The following is a 16,948-nucleotide window of genomic DNA, read 5'->3' as shown; positions in this document are numbered from 1 at the left end:
GCAGTGGGGTGGTGGCAGTGGCATTGCAGACAGATAATCTTTTCTTTATATTCTGGCCCAAAGGACACACGTGCTGCCCTGGCTCTCTAGGTGACCTGCAGCCCCAGGGGCTTCAGGATTGCTGCAGAAGGGCCCCAGGTATCTGTAGCATTGTCCTGTGGCTCTTCTGTGTGAGTGTCAATGGTACAAGATAAAAAGAGGGCTTCAAAAATGAATCAGGGGAGACCTTTATCACTATTTTCCTCCTGCTTTGCAAATGTGTGTGTTTTGGCACTCACTGCATTTGTATTTTTGAAGTCCCAGTGGTAGACACTGTATAAAGCCAGTATAAGACAGTTTAATCTGCAGAAGTTTTACATCCTTTGCTGTGGACTAAAAAGAAAGGGCATCAAGGGAGGATTCAGGAAACTGTGTTACTAAATTTTTATTGCAGGGTGACAGTGGCAGAGAGACAGATGCAGCAATAAGGAAAGATGCCAGCACAGTCCTGCAATGCCTAACTGCTGGCTGGATACCACCAGCCTAACCTCAGAAGAAAATGTAAGGAACCAGAGCTATGATTTCCCGATGCCTGGTCTGATGTCTTTATCATGCTTCTAGAGGCATACATTGATTTCCAAGTTGCAGTTATTACCCTTTTAGGTGATTACCCTTTCATCAGATCTTTGAGTTATAGGATTTTCCCTAGTTGGCCCTATATCCCAGCTCTTAGCAGCCCAAGGTCCTCCTGTTCCTTGCTGGAGTTTGGGAATATCACAAGGTGTCAACAATAAGGGGCAATTTTGCAGGAGGCAGCCTTGATCACAGTGGTATTGTTCACTCCCTCTATTCATCCTTGATGGATAGGATCACAGCACAAGACAAGAATATTACCCTGTTCTAAATCTATTACCAGGCCCTATTACACACAACCAGCTGAAGATGATTATAGTGTATACTTGCATTTCATTAAAGTTACTTTCAGTTCTTTCTCTTCTCTGTGAGGTTAAATTAGTGATTACCTCAATGCGGCACTTATTACAATAATTGTTTATGATGCTTGTTTTACCATCTGTCCTTAATGCTGTGTAGTCCCCAGATGAATGTGTAACTTTACACCCACTAACCAAGCAGATGTTATGGGTAATGGTGCTCGCTGTCAGAGCCCTACAGCACAAGCAACTTTCATCTCTGCTCTCGCAGCGCTTCCCCAAGCCAGCCAGCAGTAATTGCCACCTGACAGTCTGCTCCTCATAGCTGCCAAGGGTACCAGGGATAAAACCCACCAGCACATTCACTGAAGTCAATGCCACTTCACACCTGAATTTGTTGCTCCATCTCAGCCCCAAGCTTGACTGCCCCATGGAGCTAAAATTCTCCAGGTGCTACACAGCATTAGCAAACTCATGATAGTATGTCTTCTGGAAAATGTCAGCCATCAAAAAAATTGCCAAAGACAAAAGTCAGGATTTGTAGTAGTAGCAAAATACAAGGAGAAAAGTTACTGCAACCAGACCATCTGATATTTCCTATTGCACAGCAGCTATTATGTGGGATCAGAGGGGAGTGGCTCATGGAACACACAGCAGTGACATTTTCCTATTCTCTTTTCTCTCTCTATCCAGGGAACTATCAGACATACTGGGTGTCGTGGACTGCCAAGGAAACAGGACCATAAGAGCTTCATGAGATGTTTCAGGGAGTGGTAGGCAAAGAGCTCCTCCAGATAGACACAGAAAGGCAGCACTAGCAGACAGACCTCCCACCTTTGAAGGAGGGATGCATCCTTCCAGATGAGAGAAACTACAGAAAAATGCAACAGGAGAGACAAAGCAATGACTTAATGACTCTATATGTCCATACCAGCAGTCAGGACCAAAATGGGGAGCACTAAAGAGGTCCCAGTGGGAAAGGTTTCACCTTCTTAGCCATCCCATATTCCTGCAGTTGGATGGAAAAGTACACAAGTGTCATTTACCTCTGAGACAGAGCAGTTAAGCTGGAAGATCTGTCCTTCTCCTTCGACCTGCCGCACGCACAGTTTGCACACCAGCTCCTGGGTGTTCAGACTGAACCTTTCCAGTGTGAAGGTGCAGTGCAGGTTCCTCTGACATCCACTCCAGATGTGGTAAAAGGGAATTTCCTGCAGGAGGAAAGCAAAAAAGTATAGTCAGGGAGGGATGTGGAACCAAGACATGGATGCTATGTCACCAGGGACTGCAGGCTCCGTGCTAATGTGACTGCAAATGGCCCAGGGGAAAAAAAATGTGCATGGAACTACAGCCTGACTCCTGGTGTTTTTTAAACACACCTGTGTGTGACAGTATTTCTTTGAGCCTCACTGCTAGCGTCCAATGCGAATGTTATGCTATGCTCACCTGGTATTTAGCCAGCAGCTTGCTCTTCCAGAGAGAATGGGCAATGTCATGAATGGACAGACGGAGGTTGTGGGTGCTTCCCTTGAAATGCAAAGTTTTAGGCTCTTCCAAAAGCTGCCCACCCATCTGCTGCTCAAGCTGGAGGACCTCCTGCAGTATTGGGATAAAAAGAAGAAAGTGGTCAGATTCCATCAAGGCAGCACACTGGTCTACTGAATCCTTAAGGTTGTGTGCTGTAGATGCTGTAACTTGTGTCAAATAGATTAAAAAAATACACAGGCATCGCACAGAACTGTGTGTCCCTGTGAACTGGAACTGCATTAGTTGATCTGACTGTAACCCTTTCACCTCTTTCATCCAGCAGCAGCCCACCAGGGAGACACAGTGTTCTCTCACATGTCCTGCAAGCAGAAGCTCAATTCTATGCTATTCGATGGAATGTGAAGCCTTTGCATGCAGTCACTGCTTGAGTATAGAAACAGATCAATCTCCATTGCTCATCAAATGGGACATCTGATGGTAGCTTTACTGTCTGGTTTTTGGAAACTCTGTTTGTGTAGGTCCTGCTGACACGGGACCTGTGCCTACCACTGGTCTGTCAGCTCATGGTCTCCTGCCCCATGGCAGAGCAGTACAGGAGATAATAGATACCAGCCCTGACACTGGCCAGCAGGGTGGCATGGAAGCAGCCCAAGAGACAGTGGTGGAGCATTTTGTTCATACGAATACACAGGTTCAAGGCTACTGAAATATTGATCATGCAATTAAAAGCTGGCAAGCCAAGAGTCTGGTCATTTTATGAAGATAAATATAAACTTGTAATTAATAAGACCACAGTGGAATGTTGTCTACAAACAGCGTAATTGTGGACCACATGGAAGAAGCAAGTATAAAGGCACTTCCATGAGTCCCATTAGAAACCAACATAGCCAATCTCAGTCACATTTAATTAAAGGAGTCAACCAGCCAACCAGTCTCATGTGGCTAATGACAATCACACACAGTGGAGATGCTCAAGGAATACAGGAGCACACAAAGCTGGAATTCTGCCCCAGGCCAAATAAAGGAGCCCCCATTTTAGCTAAGCTGATCCTGACTACATTGAGGGAGGTAGTAAGCATATAAGAAAAGCATCTGGCAGATTCTGAAGCTAAAACAATATTCTTTTATTGGCTATTAGAAGAAAAGAAACAAAATCAGGAAACCTTTCAGATTAAGGGTATGCCAATGAATCAGTTCCAACTTCTTTCCAGTGCCACCTAATTACTTCATCAAGATGTCTAAAGAGCAATCAATAGTAATTATCTGATTACTATAGATCTTCATTATGTTCCAATTACCTCCCTGGAATGTCCAGAAGATGACTTGTGGAGCTGTGTGAGCTAATTGCAGATGCACCTCTCAGGCATGTGGTGCAGGTGTGCCAACAAACTGCTCCTGCCTGTGCTGCACCAGCTCTGGGAGCTACACTACTGTGGGGGAAAACTGCAGCAGGATGCTGCACCATCCCACCCACCAGATCTGTGTTTCTAGTTTCAACAACCCACTTCTGGTAGCCACCCTGGGCCACTGTAGCCCTTCCATCTGCTTTAACTGGAGGATGCCAAGCAGCCTGTGCTTCTCCCATGCCATTTAGCTAATTAATTCAGAATTAATTTGGAGCCATGACTTGCACAGCCCTTCAAACACACTGGCTGGTTCCTGCCACACGGCCTTTTTTAGAGCAGTGCTTATCCTGCTGGCTGGCACCTCTGTGTCCTCCTGAGCCAAAACCTGAGCTGCATATTGCTTGCCCCATGCTGAGGTGCCTATGGTCACCCACCACTGTCTCTCACCACCCTGCATGGAAAGAGTTATTTCCTAGGAGAAGGAGCTCTGTAAAGCACCACTCCATCACCTGTGGCACCAGAACAGCCACAGCTTGAGACTCTTCATTAAAAGGGCACAAGCAAACAATGGTGTTCAGTCCAAGCTGTGCCTTTCTTCAATAAAAGGAAAAAAATGCATTAAATAACAGAGAGAAGATCACAGGCCTGTTGTGCCTATTTTTGAGTGTTTTTTTCGAAGACACCTGCTGTGCAGCACAAGACAGGTTGGGGAATGTCACCCTGCTACAGCCTGAAGTCCTTCACATGCCCCCAGTGTGGGAGGCAGCTGTTGCCATGTAACTGGCTGCTCAGCCCCTGCCACACTGCCACACACAGGTCACATACCTTAATCTCAAAGGCACACATCAATAAAGAGAGCAAAGCAGATGGATTTCTTTATAGTTGTTGTGTTATTAATTTTTCCTTTTTCTTTCTTTTCTTTTTTTTTAACCCTGGGCATCCTTCTCAAGGTGCAAAAATTAACCTTAAAAAGAGAGGCCAGCGCTCAAGGTCACAATTCCCCTCATCCTTGCCTAAAAGGCATTTTTGTGAACATCCCATCCAGGTGGCTCAGGACCCTATGGTGCAGAGGATGCTGCATGTGTGATCAGCACCGAGCCCACGCTGCTCCACAGCAGCCAGGAGCTTCACTAAGCTGTTCCCACAATAACCAAGCCCTTATTGATGGGAAATCATTACACTTCCCCACTGTACTACGAGTGCTGGCAGCTCAGCTGTGAGTGCTTACTCTGCATGATGGGAGGGAAAAGTCTGCTGGATAAACACTGCACTGAGCTTTATGCTGCAACTACTTGTCTTCCTTTGGTGGCTGTTAAAATATATTCAGCATATGGCACACTCATTCCTGGTTGTAAATAATAACAGAATGCATTTGGTTGTCTATTAAAAAATACACACAATCCCCTACAAAGGCTCTTCCAAAGCTCAGGCAATGCAATATGGGAATATTGCTCTCCCCTACCCTTGCTGTGCTTTGCCTAGAGCAGCCAGCCTCAAGACATGGAGATGTTGCAGCTAGTGCTTCACCTGCTGCTTACAACTTTTCTTTCCTCTCTGAAATGCTTCTAACATCAGGATCTGCTGGCCCAGCCCTGTCTGCACGCCTTGTCCCCACACCCAGTGGTAACTGCCCTGTGAATGCCTTCCCTTTGGCAATACAGCAGTGCCAAGGATGTCCTCCCAGCACAACAGGGGCTGCTGCAGTACCAGCTGCTGTGAAAGCACATGCCAAATACCCCAACCTTTTTTTCTTCTATCTAAATAGTCATAGACTGAGTCTACACAATTTTGTCACACAGATTGAGTCTACACAACACTGTCACACAGGGATGTTTAGTACACGCTGGTTTGTATGCACCAGTTCATACATGCCTGGTCATACACACTGGGCCATAGCCAGCCCTTCCAACTACACCTATTTTACTCATCTACAGCTGCTCTACTAGACTTCTTTTTCCTCAATCTTCTCCTTCCTTACACTGCCAAAGAAGGGCAGTTCATGCATTCATACCAGTCTGTGGCCAGCAAGTAGATGTGCTTGTCCTCCTGCAAGCCACTAGCTGGCTGGGCCTTGAACCCCATCGGTGCCCCCCCAGTCTTGGGGTGGACATGCCAAAGAGAACAAAAAATTAAAATCCATGAACTGGATGTAAGAAAGCAGTAGGTATAGAGTGGGATGGTGGCCTCTTGACTTTGTTCACCTTTCCTCACTAATCTGCAGTCTCAATTTGGGGTCTAACTGCAGCAAGATCCCAAGGACTGACCTGTTGCCCTCCCAGATTTTGGCTGCAGCTTCTCAGGTGAAGGATGGTTCCCTTGTGTGCCTTTCCTGATCCCTTCTGCTGTTGCACTGAATTGGATTAAGTTTACCATACAACTCTCCCTACAGTCTATTAGAAACAGACCAACAGCTCCTGAGTAATTCCTAATTAGATTCCTCAGCTCTGACTGCATTAGCTGGCTGGCCAAGGCCCCTACAACTCAGTTATTATTTCCTCAGGCCTTGTCAAACCCATGGAAAATTGTATTATGCAGCACAGGCATAAAACCATCAGGACCTTTGAAGCTTGATTGGTATGAAAGTTCCTTTCCACTTTTTTTTTCTTTTTTTTTTTTTCTTTTAATAGGAGAAACAAAAGGGAAATCAGACCAGGGAAAATAACTGTTTCTAAAAGGTTGGTAACACCAGTGCAGTGACAGAGACCAAGCTCCCAGAGGACAAAACCATGCTGAAGCCCCCATGTGCTGCTGCAACCCTTATACTTGTTGCCTTTCTTACATGTACAAAAGCACTCCCTCAGCAAAGCCTAGGCAGGCAATATCAGATAGTATCAGGGAGGACAACCAAGTGTGCTGCTCTCAGTGATGGAAGTCACTGTTCTGAAAAACACAAACATCTCCCAGCCAGTGTATCTGGGTTTAAATCCCAATAATTCCCAGCTAGACCTGAGGAAACAAAAGCATGTACAGCAGCAGGATAACTCTGCTTAGTCAGGCTTTGAAATCACTTTGCCATAAAGAAGTGGAATAACTCTACCTACAGCTAAAGGAAAAACCCTACCTTTTAATAAACTCAGTTGTGCAGTCGGAGCTACATATTTCATGAGGGCATCTATTATAGATACCTTCTGTATGAATACAGGTATTTATAAAGAGAAATAGTGAGTATGGGTACCTCTCTGCTCATCTGCATGTAGTGAGTGTGTATTTGTGTGAATGCCAGAATTATGCAGGGAGAGTAAGGTTATCCAGTTAGGGATAGCAGCAGCTTTGCTTTATTCCACTTGTGAATTCCCAACACAAAAAGCTGCACGCAAAGGGGTGTAATAAAGCAGTATGAAAGCAGGCAGTGATTAACGGGCCAGAAGCTTCTTTTATCATTATCAAGTATTTACAAAGAAGCATTTATATGTTTTCCCATCTCTGGGGAGCTGGCACTTAGCATTAAAAATACATGAATAACGAATGAAGCCCTGTGTACCTTATGGCCTTTTAATAATGCAAAAACCTTAGGATTCAGGATATGATACAGGTAAACAAAGGAAAAAAGACTGGTGGTTGGGAAATGGTGTGAGATCCCTATGCAAAGGACAATTTATAGCATCTGAGGGTTAAACTGTAAAACAGCAGCTTGCTGTCAAGCTCTTCTAACCAGAAAAATAACCCAGGGAGCATGAATACATGGAGCAGAGGGTCCAGTCTCTGCTGTGACTGCAGTCCTGTGACAACTGGGGAGGGAGAGGGAGAGCAAGCAAGAGACCAAGAACCACCTTAAGAGCATCCTGCGTGTCATCGAGGCAGTAGACCCGGATGCTGTACTCCAGGGATGAGCAGGACAGCGGTCCAAAGATGGCCAGTTTGAGACGTTTGGCTGCTGCCTTGGTGATTGACTGTCCCACCAAGGCATAGGTGCTGAGGGTTTCTGTCAGGATGTGGCAGGCCTCTGGGTCCAGCTGGATATAGCACGGCGTGGTGAAGTTTTCCTCTCCGACCACCACCACATCCTAAGAGAGAAAGAGACCAAGTTACAGCATGTGGCTCCTCAGAGCTGCTCTCCTTTCAGGCAGCAATGCCCCTTTCAAGCCTGGATGATGCAAAAAGTCCTTGCTGTTTGCCCCTTAGATCAATTCAGGTCTAAATGTCCTGCTTCCAGCTTTTCTCCTGTGTAGACACAGGGACCAGATTTCTCAGGGGTGCTGGTGATGATGTTGGAGGTTGAATACTCTCCTGCTTTTAAAGCCCTGAGCAGACTTAGGCAAATAATGAAAATATCACCAAGACTTTACTGAAAGAGATATTGCAGAACTAATCATTTGGTGACCATGATTCAGCATCAGTAGTCTCAGGCATGTTGAATAAATAACTGCCCTTCACCTCTTAAGCACGACAATAAGGAGTTATAAAAACTCAGGGAAGGAAGTAACCTCCGTGACAGCCAAATACCACATCTATATGAAATATCACCTGCTGCTTCCTCAGAATAATCCTCTGTGACAAGACTGCAGGATGAGGGGAAAAAAACACTGCCTGAATGCAGATGACCTCCCCACCCTGGGTGCACAGGAAAACAGCTCCCCTGCTCATTTCTCCATTCAACCCTGCGTGTAATATCCTGCACGCAACACGAGGTGCTTTGAATGGCTTTGAGAGAGAGCAGGAGTGAAAGGTCAGCAGCAGGTGACAGCCACCTCTTGCAAAGCCACTCCGTGCCACATGACACTCAGCACAACTTGTCCACTTCATCCCTGCTGCCTGCAGATGTACACACCTGGCAGCAGACAAAAGTGAGCTCAGCTGGCATTAGGCATTAAGTTTGGCTCCCTTGGTCTCAGGAGAGGCACACCTGCCACGTTTGCAGAGGTGGCACAGCCTTTTTGGAGGGCAAGGTGCTGCTCCATGGCGTGGCTCCGGCAGGAGGTGATGCTGCAGGGTGTGCATGAATGTGTGTGCACACGGGTGTGTGAGGCTCAGCTTGGAGGAGCTGCTCCAGAGCTGACAGGAGGAAGAAGATTGCTGTGTGATGGCCAGGGGCCCCATGGATGCTGCACACACACCAGGGTGTGTGCAGAGCTGGCAGAGCAACCTGTGCCTAGGGCAGGAGCAGGATGGGGGGATAATGAAGAGGTGCCAGTAACACACAGCCACAAATAAGGGACACACGTGTGGTGCCATGAGCTGGGCTGTGGGGTGCAGATTAGCTGGTGAGACAGAGCTGTGCTTGCTGCGTGCTCCCTCCCAGCAGGAGGAAGAGCCAGTGCCACAGGCAGCGGGCCAAACACGAGAGGCTTTTGAAGACAATGCTGGACATGGCACTTCTGCTGCTGTCAGCCCAACTGCCTCCAGAAGCCACCCTGACCTTATTAAACTTACCAGTAGGAGAAAGTGCCCTTGCCAAATTAATTATGAGACCAAACTGGTGGCAGCAGGGACCTAGGAGCACAGAGTTGGAAAGGAGGGCTTTGTCAAGATGGCCCAGCCCTGCTGAAAGCATGACTTTATGCTCCAGTTAAAGTGGGAAGATCCTTTTGCCACACTGCCTTGGGACATTCTTCTGCTATACTACTGGCAAGGAACCTCCTCAGGCTCCCTCCATGGAAACCTGCTGGTACTAGGAGGTGCCAAAGTGCCCCAAGGCAGATCTCTGAATGGGCACACAGCAGCTTAGACATCTTGTAGGGAAGGGCACTCCTGCCTGCCTGTAGCAGTCATGTGTAGCAGTCATGGAAACCCCAAAATACAAGTTCAGAAAGGCAAGTAAAGGACAAGCAGAGAGCCCTGCATGCAGCCAGCACACAGGCTGGAGCTCTGGAGCCTCACCTCCCATGGTCCCTGGGCAGCCTGGTGCTTCAGCTGGATCTGCCAGTCCTCTGTGTTTGGCTCTGCACAGTGATGCATGGTTAGAATGACGGGCCGGGTCAGCAGGGCTCCTGGTGGGCCACAGCTCACCACCGGTGTCAGCAGCGTTTGGCTGTCTTCTACTGGTGGCCTGGAGGAGACAGAAAGATGGATACATTAAATGAGCTGAAAAAGACAAAAAACCTTTTTACATTTGGGTGTGTAAAAATAAAAAATCCTTCTCTTAAAATAAAAAGACTGTGAAAGCAAAATAGGTGGGTTTTGTTTTTCCTTCATTTTTCCCAAACTCTTATCTATTTCCTTTTTTGGCTTGTTTCTGTGCCAAATATCATTCATGTATCAAGATGCAGGTTTAGGTGTCAGCAAATTATAGGCCATATTTGCTGATTGCACTCCACTCTGAAGGATCCTTGCAGATGGTATGCAGAGGCTTCATTTCACCCACTGCAAAAATGTGGTCACTGCTGCATTTGGCAGCTCTTCAGTGACGCACAAAAATGAATGGTGGCTCTTGTAGGCACCACTTGTGAGAACTATTTACTGTCAGGACAGAGAAAACTGAAAAAAAGAGGAAGACACTGAACTAATAAGGATGTGAGCATGACTGAAAGCGGAGCACAGCACATCTGAGATGTGCAGTTTGAGTTCTGAGGCATCACCAAACCACTGATACTCATTTTACTTAAAAGGCATTCAGGAATGGCTTCTGCAAATGGAACTACTGGAATGGCTATTGCAAATAAACCTGCAGGCAGCCAGTGTCACTGCTGGTGAGGGAGAAAGATGGTAAGGAATAGTGCAAAGGTAAAACACACTTGCAAAGTCCAAGATTTCTAGTGATTACCCCGAGTTGTTCAGCTAAAAACACAGGTATTATCCAGTGTGCCTGCTGCCAGTCACTAGGAATTGGTATGGAAATCATGTGAACATTTAGGATACATAACACACACTCTGGTTTGAAAATGACAGTGTGTGTGCATGTGTGTGTGTGCACATATGCAAGTGCAAACCACCCAGACCAACTGCTGAAGAGCTCAAAGCAAGAGGAAGCATGAGTGACTTTAACTATCCTGACATCTGGTGTATGACAAATACAGCTAAATGTGTCTCATCAACTGCCTCCCTAAATAATAGAGGACAAATTCATGATCCAGAAACCAGCAAGTGGGATTTTAGAAGCGTTCAATGTGATCTGTGCTAAAAATCCTGATCTGCCCACTGGACCACACATGCTCTGCTCTGGCTGAGGGTTCAGTCCCAGGCTGCATTTACAAATACATCTACATCAGTCTTAGAGAAATTAGTTGAGACAACACTGCTGTTTTTTTCTGCAAGTCTTTTTGTCTTTTTGTCTTGATGAGAAAAACATAAGCAGCTGTAATCAGAGAATCCTAGAATATCCTGAGTTGGGAAGGACCCACAAGGATCATTGAGTCCAACTTCCTGCACAGGATTATCCCCAAGAGTCATACCCTGTGCCTGAGAGCATTGTCCAAACACTTCTTGAGTTCTGCCAGGTTGGTGCTGTGACCACTTCCCTGGGCAGGCTGTTTCAGTGCCCAAACACCCTCTGGGTGAAGAACCTTTTCCTGACATCCAACCTAAACCTCCCCTGACTCAACTTCAGGCCATTCCCTCAAGTCCTGTCCCTGTCACCAAAGAGAAGAGATCAGTGCCTGCCCCTCCTCTTCCTCTCATGAGGAAATTGTAACTGCAGTGAGATCTTCCCTCAGTCTCCTCCAGGCTGAACAGAACCAGTGACCTCAGCCAATCCTCACATGGCTTCCCTTCAAGACCCTTCACCATCTTCATTGCCCTCCTTTGGATGTTCCAAAATAGTTTAGATGCTCTCTAATAATCTGTCTTATATTATGGTAGCCGAATTTTCTTACAATATTCAAGGTCAGGCCACACCAGAGCAGCAAAGAGCAGAGCAGGTAATATTAGATAATATTTTCAAGGAGGTCAAATCAGGACAGAAGGTGTTTTGATATCAAATTTATCACACCTATTCTGGTTATTGCAAATATATTTCCATAGGACTAATTTAATTTTGTCCAGCTTAATTCTCCCTGCCTATCCCGTTAATCTCACAGAATGAACAACAAACTTTTGAGAAATCCTTTTTTTCAAAATGGAATGAAGGCATTTTTGAAAATTACCCCTAGTTGTCTCAAATGTTGTGAAGGTTTTTGTAGCATTTGAGGAAAAAAAGGGTCTGGCATTGGAAAATTTAAATCTATGCAAATCAGTAAATCCAGATGATACGCATCTGTGGAAATTAACTGATGAGTTTCCTAAATGACATAACAATTGTTTCTGAAAATCCATGGACTGGAAACAAACAGCTGCGATATAGATGTCTTTCAAAAAAGATGCAAAGTATAACAATCTGGACAGCTATCATGTATTGTGCCAGCTATTTTAGCCTAGCAAACAATACACAAAATAAATGAAACACAAGAGGAGTACCTAGTCCAGCTCCCCTTGCATACTGCAGGGAATCATTGGATTCAGATTAAGAAGATGAGGTATCACTTTTTTGCAAGGCCAGACTGAATAAATAATTGGACAAATTTTCACTAAAACATGCCTTCTTTTTCTGACACATTTACATTGTTATTTTGTTCATAAGAAGCAACAAGAAACACTCAGAGTGTGTCAGTGGTTTTTAATGGTCATCAGCCTTGGGAATTGGTGGATATTTGAACGCTCTCCTATGGTATAATTCCAGAAATTTCAAGAAACGTAGTATCTTATGAGAAAGTTCTCTCAAAATTATAATATTTGTATGAAAAGCAGATATGACCAGCTATAGACTCAATCATCTTGTTAACCTAACTTCATCTGAAAGTACTGACCCATGAAAAAGAAAAGAAAATAGAAGCTATCATTTTTTTTTTGATTGAATTACAAACAAGCAATCAAAATGCAGGAGTGAATATATCATGATTGCCTTTAAAAAAAATTAATACAATGCCTTTTAGGTGAAAAATGAGTTAAAATCCACAAGCACTGATGCCTGCAGTCAAAAATCCCCAAAAGGTCATTAAAATAATATGGTACTCATAAATCATACAGTCTGAAGTTGTCTCCAAGTAAAGTTAAGTTTAGTCACTTCTTCGTGCCAAAATTTTTTACTGTCAGATTTTAGGACTCTGGTGGAAGGCATGATTCTGTGCTGCAACATTTTATAGCTGATTAGAACAACTACAAAATGATTATGCAGAACACCAAGCCAGGATGTGTTGCAGACTGTAGAGTGAGGAACTGAGCTAGGAGGTGGATGCAAGCATACAAAGGACATGTTAAAAATATCAAGGCTTAATATTTTTTCTCCATGTTCATAAACAGCATCTTTGTTACCAGACTTAGAAGATTCATTGCCAGTTGGATGAGATATTCATGGTCCTGACCTGGATATTTATGATAGAGAACAGTCTGATTAGTGAAAAGCAGAAAAATGGGCCAGTTGTGGGGGTGCTTGACTTTACAGTCCCAAATTCCCAACCAGGCACACATCAGAGCACCACAAAATTACTGAACACCTGCTGGTCCTAGTGACTCTCCAACATCCACCTCACACAGATAAACCTTCAAAAACTGAGATACAACGAGCTGCACAGAAGTTCTCCAGTGGTGAAGTGGGTCACTTTCGCTGCTGAGGTGAAATCCCAGCTCTGTTAAAGTCCATGCTAAACCTCTCTCTGACTACTGTAGGGCCAGGATTTCTACTCACAATGTGGAAAACACAATTATTTCATTTACAGGTAACAATAAGGAATCACTGCAAGTAACAGTGAAATCCAGAAGACAATGGCAAAATTCTAGAGAGGGTAAAAATATGAGTAGGAAATAAAATCTTATTAATTGTTCAGTAGCTCAGGCAGGAGCAGAACAATTTCCAAAGAGTTACTTAGTAACAAATAAAGCAATAAAAATGAGCATTTCAGGTGAGCTTGCTGCAACACAGCAGGCGTCAACATGTAACATGACACAGCGACAAGAAGCAAATCTGATTTCTGGCATTGTATGGGACAAAGAGCACATCAGAGCACATCATGGTGACATTCCCTTTCCTCTCCAGCTCTGCCATGACTGCAGGTAGTAGCAGTGTGTTTAGGGACCACCATGAGATCTTAGAAATAAACCAGAAACCCAGAGGAATGAGGCTAAACAATGCAATGGCACAAACAGAAGAGAGGTGCCCTATGACAAGTGACAGGGAAAAGGAAGAAAAATCTCCCAACAAATCTTTTCTTGCTTCTCACTGTTTTCAATTTCCATTTTAAAACAAAAGGATTATGCCTTACTACGGCTAATGAGAACAGAAACAGATGCAGTAGACAAGATACATTATACAAGGGATATCAATCGTTCTTCTTCAAAGCATAAACCAACAGTAATTCATGGAATTAGTAAACAACAAATTTCCCTGAAGACAAGTTATTGTGTAGTCACTCATTACAGGCAATTTTATTCCTTCTCTTGAAACAGGTGATGCAGCACCAGCAAAGCCAGGATGCCAGCCTAGAGGAGCACATGTTGTGAACAGCACTGAGATTTATGTGTTATAGATTGTGGGTGATCCAGCACAAACAGAGACACAGGAGAGCATATGGAGCAAGGGAGGTAAATCTATGAGCAGAAATGATCAAAACTCTGGGTGATCTTTTAGGCTGCTATCCGAAAAAAAAAAAACCCAAAAAACCAAACCCAATCCCCTACAAAAACCCCATCAACATGGGCTTCACTTTAGGCTTGCAGCAGTCTCTATAAGGGATAACTTATTAGAAGAGACTGGCCACTCAGCTGTATAACTCCAAAAACAAGGGCATGTTTTTGTTTTACAAAGATCTGACACTAAAATTCAACCCACTGCTTAGCATTTCTATTAAAAGGCACTAAGAGTAACTGAAAGGCCTTCAGATATTTTTAGATGTTTTCCCATCCCTCAGAGATTATCAAAAACAGTCAACTTATATTTAAAAGCAAACAAACTTTTATCCACCATATCTGGTCCCTTCACAATCAAATTTGTGTTTTTAATGGGATTACTCATTCAAAACTGTCTCCCTGTAATAAGCCAGACCATATTCATTAAGGTAGCTGTCAGACAGCAGATGTGAGCACAACTAGATAAATCTCTGCTCCTCAGTGGGACTACACTGTGCCCCCTGCCACTGTGCTCCAGGCAATCACAGCAACTCCGGAAGCACAGGATGGAGCAGGGAGAGAGGAATGGCTATTGCATAGCAACAGGTTACAACCCCTCTACACAGCTTAGCCAAAAGTTAGAGGGAAGATATTTTATTTCTCCTTTCATTGCTGGGGCTTTATTTTTTAATATGTGTTCTTTCTTAAGTTTAAAACGTAATATTCTTGACAGACCCTGGTTCTTCTGACAGTCTATCATGCTCTGGTCTTTTTCATGTTGAATTTTTCAATTATAGTGACTGACACTTCAAGAAATTGTCTTCTGGAGTTCCAAAGTAATTTTGTTTATGCAACTGAGATAAGGAAGGTGGAAAAACGAAATGTGGAAGACTTCAATTTCTTTTATTTCACATCACTAAGCTTAAGATTTACTGGTGAAAGAGCAACATTACTCCTTGGATCACAATCATTGATCAGATGCTTGACTTTATATTAAACTCTGTGCATACATTATGAAGGCACTGATACAAATCCTGGCAAAGCTCACCTGACCCTTTTCTCTTTCAAGGCAGCTAATTTGAAATTTGCACATTTATGTGTGTCTTCCATCAAGACCTTTAGGAGTGCTGCTTGCTCTGTTCTTCAGGGCTGTCAAATTCTGTGGGCACAGTGACCTCCACTCTCATTTGGAACACCTCCTGTGTGATGGATTAGGCAGGAGTATCCTTCACAGAGCTGTAGCTGTTTTGTGCAGTTCCTGCCTCTGATTAGAGCATGCAAGAGTAGCTCCACCTAAAGCTGTGTGAGCTCAGCAGGGGCTTGCAAAGGAACGCAGGAACTGCCGCACAAGATAAAACCAGTGGTCCATCAAGGCCCAGACCCCATCTAGCACTGACCACTGCCAGATGTTTCTGAAGGAAACACAGCTCTGCTAATTTAGCTCACAGCAAGATTTGTTTTTTAACCTGAGGCCATCAAGCAAATCCTGGAGGCTGGAGGTTTATACTTATGCTATTTAATCCTTAGGATTAAATTACAGATTTATTAAATAAATTACTTAATCTGTAAGACCCAGGCTCTCACAGATGCTCATGGGAAGAGGCCCTTGCCAGGTACTGGCCAACATAGTGTGCTGATTTTACAGATGAAACCTGTACTACTCAAGAAGGGACTCTTTGCAAATCTCAAAGTTGGTAATACTTCCCCAGACTAAGTGAGAGAGCATCTGCTCACCACTGAAAAAGACACAGCTTCGAGACAGAAACCTGTCTGATAGCTGCAAAATATTCTCATTGGCTTGTCATTTTTTCAGCTAAATGTATATACCCAACACATACATATATATGTATACATGTACTTGCATTTGCACATATATGTGTACAAACATACACCCATATATAATTTCCCCACTGCAGCTGCTTCATAAAGGTTGTGGATCTTTTTATGAGATCAGCCAGGGATGAGAGCCTGGGGTCTGCCTGCCATCCATCCTGCTCCGAATGACAGAAAAATGAGTGTGAACTTGCAGGACAGGAGCAGGGATAACACTCTTCTGGAGCATCAGTCGAGTAGAAGAGAAACCCCACTGTCCCACAAGTATGCTGACACACTTGGAGGAAACAACTGCCTCCAATGGTGTTTACTGCAGCTATCAGAACCCCAATTCACTGCCAAAGGATAATGCTTTTAGGGTGAGCTCCCTGCTCTCACATGCTTTGATGGATATGAAATGGAATAAACAGACTGTCTCAGAAAGCTCTCCTAACCAATCTGCAAGGCAGCACAAAGACTGATATTACTGGATTGTGAAGTCTCTCAAATTTCTGTACTACAGCTTTCAGAGACTAACTGGGAAAACTTAAGAAATCAAAGGAAGAAAAAGAAAAAGGGAATTTGCAGGTGTCTGTGAAATAACATATTTTTTGTTTCTGACTACTCAAAAGTAGTTTCACAGTTCTACAAAAAAAGTGTGAGCTAGATCTTAAGTTGTTGGAGATATGTGAGCTGGGGTGGGGACCCTCTGGTGCTGGTCTGGTTCTGCTAGGGTAGCACTGTGGAGACCACATTCTCACCTCAGTGCTAGTTGTAATATCAAGGACAAGGCTCTGCCTTCATTTCTGATAACAGCATGCATTTTAGAATTTAGTGTGTCCCCTTTCAAACAACACCAACACATAACAGGACTTTTCA

At 44.2% G+C, this 16,948-nt stretch overlaps 1 protein-coding gene across 1 annotated transcript in view; it reads right to left on the bottom strand.

The window, feature by feature from the left end:
* The window catches only part of UNC5C (unc-5 netrin receptor C), a 244,952-nt gene that overhangs the window by 4,158 nt on the left and 223,846 nt on the right, over positions 1 to 16,948 (bottom strand). Inside the window, exons 11-14 of the mRNA XM_054291801.1 lie at positions 9,563 to 9,731; positions 7,516 to 7,749; positions 2,358 to 2,507; positions 1,958 to 2,122 (exon numbers count right to left, since the gene is read on the bottom strand). Coding sequence (XP_054147776.1) covers positions 1,958 to 2,122; positions 2,358 to 2,507; positions 7,516 to 7,749; positions 9,563 to 9,731 — 718 coding nt within the window. The remainder of the gene's footprint in view (positions 1 to 1,957; positions 2,123 to 2,357; positions 2,508 to 7,515; positions 7,750 to 9,562; positions 9,732 to 16,948) is intronic.

Source organism: Melozone crissalis, unplaced genomic scaffold (assembly GCF_028551555.1).
Source record: "Melozone crissalis strain CALT ecotype California unplaced genomic scaffold, PUWL_Pcris_2 ptg000006l_1, whole genome shotgun sequence".
NCBI lineage: Eukaryota > Metazoa > Chordata > Aves > Passeriformes > Passerellidae > Melozone > Melozone crissalis.
This window is presented reverse-complemented; position numbering and strand designations above follow the sequence as displayed.